General features: G+C 39.9%; 1 protein-coding gene across 1 annotated transcript in view; it reads right to left on the bottom strand.

The window, feature by feature from the left end:
• The window catches only part of LOC113466725 (cytochrome P450 4c3-like), an 11505-nt gene extending 8027 nt beyond the window's left edge, over positions 1–3478 (bottom strand). Inside the window, exon 1 of the mRNA XM_026822390.1 lies at positions 3376–3478. Within this exon, the coding sequence (XP_026678191.1) occupies positions 3376–3478 (103 nt within the window). The remainder of the gene's footprint in view (positions 1–3375) is intronic.
• Positions 3479–5309: the final 1831 nt, after the last annotated feature.

Here is a 5309-nt window from a genome sequence, read left to right as displayed (position 1 = left end):
GAAAAATAAAAGGTACAATTATTTGTCCATCCATAATAATTACACTTTCCCTTTTGTAACGGTTCAACTTTACTTGTTAACTTTAACTCTCCTTCCCTTAACTCTTGGTCGTAAAAGTCGTCTGTGCTTTTTGACACTTACGTCCTAACCGGAATTAAAAGACTAGAGTGGTGAAATATCCGGCTGTAAAAACCTATCCTTGAACCGGAAAAAAAAGTGTAAACACAAAACACCCCCTAGAGTGAGGAAAAAAGATTCATACATAAAATTTGTACTAATCATCCATCGCATTCCATGGAACTCAAACAAACAACAACAATAACAACCACCACCACCAACCACCACACCACCAACCACCACCATCACCACCACCACCACCACCACCACCACAAACCACAACCACAAACACAACAACAACAACAACAACAACAACAACAACAACACACAACAACAACAACAACAACAGAAACAACAACAAACAACAAGAACAACAACAACAAGAACAACAACAACAACAAGAACAACAACAACAACAAGAAAAACAACAACAAGACCAACAACAACAAGAACAAGAACAAAACAAAACAGTCATGTACAGTTGTATATGATGGTATAGTAAAAAACTATCCATCCATGAATTGATTCGGAAATCAGTCATTTTTTCGTTAACTTTACGATATTTGAGACATTTTTATGCCATTTGGTGGCGATTGGCAACAAAGACTACAATTATTTTTGATACGAACGGTTTATAGGTTTTACAGCTAAGCCCTGCGCTTAGCGCGCTTGTATTAACGGTTTAGGCGCTTGTATTAGCGTTTTAGGCGCTTGTTTTAGGCGGTTTAGGCGCCTGGTATTAGCGGTTTAGGCGCTTGTTTTAGCGGTGTTTAGGCGCTTGTATTAGCGCTTTAGGCGCTTGTATTAGCGCTTTAGGCGCTTGTATTAGCGCTTTAGGGCGGCTTGTATTATCGCTTTGGACGCTTGTAATTAACGGTTTAGGCGCTTGTATTAACGGTTTAAGGCGCTTGTATTAGCGCTTTAGGCGCGCTTGTATTAGCACTTTAGGCGCTTGTATTAGCGCTTTAGGCGCTGGTATTAGCGGTTTAGGCGCTTGTTTTAGCGCTTTAGGCGCCTTGTATTAGCGCTTTAGGCGCTTTGTATTATCGCTTTGGACGCTTGTATTTAACGGGTTTAGGCGCTTTGTATTAGCGCTTTAGGCGCTTGTATTAGCGTTTAGCGGCGCTTGTATTAGCACTTTAGGCGCTTGTATTAGCGCTTTAGGCGCTTGTATTATCGCTTTGGGGCGCTTGTATTAACCGGTTTAGGCGCTTGTATTAGCGGTTTAGGGCGCTTGTTTTAGCGGTTTAGCCGCTTGTATTAGCGCTTTAGGCGCCTTGTTTTTAGTGGTTTTAGGCGCTTGTATTAGCGCTTTAGGCGCTTGTATTAGCCCTTTAGGCCGCTTGTTTAGCCGCTTTAGGCGCTTTTGTTTTAGCGGTTTAGGCGCTTGTATATTAGCGCTTTAGGCGCTTGTATTAGCGCTTTAGGCGCCTTAGTATTAGCGCTTTAGGCGCTTGTATTAGCGCTTTAGGCGCTTGTTTTTAGCGCTTTAGGCGGCTTGTTTTAGGCGGTTTAGGCGCTTGTATTAGCGCTTTAGGGCGCTTGTATTAGCGGTTTAGGCGCTTGTATTAGCGCTTTAGGCGCTTGTATTAGCGCTTTTAGGCGCTTGTATTAGCGCGTTTAGGCGCTTGTTTTAGCGCTTTAGGCGCTTGTATTAGCGGTTTAGGCGCTTGTTTTAGCGCTTTAGGCGCTTGTATTAGCGGTTTAGGCGCTTGTATTAGCCGTTTAGGCGCTTGTATTAGCGGTTTAGGCGCTTTGTATTAGCCGGTTTAAGGCGCTTGTATTAGCGCTTTAGTGTATCCAAGCCGTATACATGTTCAGTTATCACATGCCTATCCACTACATCATTGTATCCATGGAATAATAACAATTTTTGTGTCTATTTTTTTATGTCAGCTTGGACCCTATATTGCTCCTTTAGTTCCCGTGGTCGGAGTAAAAAAGCAAATTCTCGCGCAACATTATGTAATAAAAGAGGCAAATAATATTTCCAAATCGTTGTTCACCTTCTCTGTTTGACTACCTTTTCGTACTGTTGTAAATTGTTCAATTCTTGTTTTAAGGACTAAATATCTGCCATGGATTAAAATTTCAATTTTTTGCGCACCGGGCTTAAAAAAGACCCTTGTTTTTGCCCTTTAAGCCCTGCTTTGCGGGGGTGTTTACTTTTTTGACTTGCCCTGCGCGCCCTGACAGGGCGCCTGTAAGCCCTTGCCAAACCGGTTCGGATTATTTTTACCAATAAAATCCTCCAAAATACATACCACACAACCCCCCAGATGAGAAGTATGAAAAAGCTCATAGAGGTTGGTAAAATCATCTTTGGCGACTTTTCGCCAATAAAGGCGGTCGACACCCGCCTCGGCGTCACCTTTGAAAAAACGGTCTCTAATATAGTCTACAAAAGGAACATGAATGAGTAGTTTCTGGACTGGTAGGACGGTTTTAAAGTCAAGATGATTAGCCCTTCCGGAGAATACTACACACATCCACTCACTCACTCACTCACTCAATTTTTAACGCTAAAAAAGGCGGAGATATAGAGGCGCTTTGGTGGAAGAATAATTCTCTTCCGAGTTTAAAAGTTCCACAACTTATGGAATGGATTTATACACACGGGACTTAAAGTTTTTAAATAGAAATCTCCCTTGGCTAGATACTTCCACCTCTTTTTGGATGGCCTAGCCAAGCACATTTCTGATGTCCGTCCGCACGCGAATGACCCTTGAACCGACCGCGTGACGGCACCGCGAGGTCTATTCCCCTTTTCCATAGAAAACCGCATGGTATCCACTTTGATTGGAAAGGTCCTCGATTTCTTTTTTTGTTCACGATCATCTATTAGTACATATCCTACACGGTAGTCGTGAGGGGTGGGAAGGAAAAGTCGTTCAATTATCCCTAAAAGTCTTTGTTGATGTATTAGTCACCGCATCCGCAGGCTATCATTCGCGCCACTGGCGCGCCGGTAGTGTAGCTTTGTGAGTTGATGGGATTTTTAACGTGAAATTATTAATTACAAAAAATAATCTACTTATTTTTCAGATAATAGTGACAATTTTTTTTGTAACAATTTTTAGGGAATTTTAGTGATTTAAGAAACATGGCTCAGTTCTGGGACTTTTCCCTATTTTTACGGCGTACCGCAGCCCTACTTTCATCGTCATTCTTGTGGATACGTCCGTGGAATGTGGCGATGTACCATACTTTCCCATCCCCGCACTCTGTAGATAAAACCCGGTACCTTAACCAACTAACCGCACAATTCATCACTCTTACATCTGCGGGAATCTTGTTTCTCCGACATCGACTGAGGTGACTCGAGGATACGATCTCTATAGAAACTTACACACTTACACATCGTGGGGACAAAACTTACAAACTTAGCAAGCAACTAAAACCAACGCAGCCCCCGGCGACTTTTCTATTTATATGACCGATAAAGAGGCGAGGAAGAGTAGGGCCCTTCTCACGGCTCCACAGTTCCGCGAGAAAACATTGCCAAGTTGAAATTGAGAGAAGGTAGAAGGAATTGAGAACCAGCATTTTCAGCAGACACGAAAAACTGTGAATGCAGGATTGGCCTTAATTTTCTGATCTCACCACTTTTATAGGCCGACATTTTTGGATAGGAACTTGGCCTTTTTTTTCACATTTGTGTTTTTGTGGGGTCTTATACCCTTTCTCTGTTGACTTTAAAATATTATTAATGCGAATACCTATTTCTAAATCACTTTATCCCTTGTGAAAATTTGACATCTCCACTACTTTCGGCTAGCGTTAGGTACAAGATTGTATAAGCATTCCACACAGTAAATAAAGATTAATATAGGTAATAAAAATAGCAGAATAGTCTTTCTCTGTTTTGGATAGTTCACACAGGAGAGCAATGGGTACTTGAAAGCTACCTGAACTTGATAAAATTCATTTCAAATAACACTATTTTTAAAAAAATCTTATAATAAATATCTAATCTCCCAATAAATTCCAGTCTGATAGGTATACAGGGTATACTGTGTCAATGGGCAACTCAAAATATTATTTGAGCAGTTCTAAATGAAGATTTATTTTGTTTCTCTCTATTTTCAGGTAGGTATCTGTGTAGAAACCAGAGAGTTTCCAAATGGTAAACTTTATGTCAAAGGTACGCTGGCAAAACTTTCGGGAAAAGGGTTGCTACGTAAATTTCAAAGGGAAAAATAACGATGAACTTTCTGGAGGGGGAAAATATGAGAATATTCATACTGAAAACAAAAGACGAGGGGATGCGTTAAGAAAACTTGAAACAATATGGTGGCGTTGATGATGAAATATGTTGCTAGGAGAGGAGGATGAAATATTCTGTGAAGTGGAAGGGAACGGAGAGAAACGAGGGAATGTTTGGACGTGTAAGGGCATGTATAGACAATGACGATAATACATGGGAATTTCTATTAAAATATAACTGTAAAGAGAATGTAAGAAGTTTCATTGTCTTAAAATTAGGTAAGTTGTTTTCGTCCGAAGATTTAGACAAAAGCTTATTATGTAATAAATATACCTAATAATACTAACATAGTGTTATCAAATTAAACAAATTAAAATTATAAAATTCCAGGAATTTGAACCCACTACCTCCTTATTGCCCAACTAGCACACTCACTGTGACAGAAATCATTGTCACAAGTCTTTAGCGGAAAAAAAAAAAAAAAACTGAACCTACTACCTTCTCATTGCAGTTATTGACCAGGTAGAAAAATAACTGTGACTGCAGAAATCAATTGTGACGAGTTTTCAGCGAAAAGAAGAAAAAAAATATCCTTCATTATATTAATTGGAGTGAGACGCAAAAAACCCAAATTCAATTTCGTTTTCCATTTTAGGAGATTTATTTTTTTTAGAACCAGAGCCGGTTAGGAATAAAAAAGAAAAGAAGAGAGAAAGAGAGCAAGAGAAAGAGGAAAAATAAAACAAAGAGAAGGAATACTGTTTACCAAAACAAAAAAGGAAGAGAAAAATAAGAGAAAAGGAGAGGGAAGAGAAAAGAAGATATAAGAGAAAGAGAAGGAGGGGAGAGAAGAAGAAATAAGGGAAAAGAGGATAAGGGGAAGAGGAGGAGGAGGGAGAGGGAAAAGGTTACTTGGCAACGTATAGGGTCATTTTAATTAGTTTTTGGGGAGAAAAATACAGGAGGATAAGAAACAGAGTGATGG

Source organism: Diaphorina citri, unplaced genomic scaffold, assembly GCF_000475195.1.
Source record: "Diaphorina citri unplaced genomic scaffold, Diaci psyllid genome assembly version 1.1 scaffold322, whole genome shotgun sequence".
Lineage (NCBI taxonomy): Eukaryota > Metazoa > Arthropoda > Insecta > Hemiptera > Psyllidae > Diaphorina > Diaphorina citri.
Note: the sequence above shows the minus strand (reverse complement) of the source record. Positions and strands in the feature narration are given on the sequence as shown.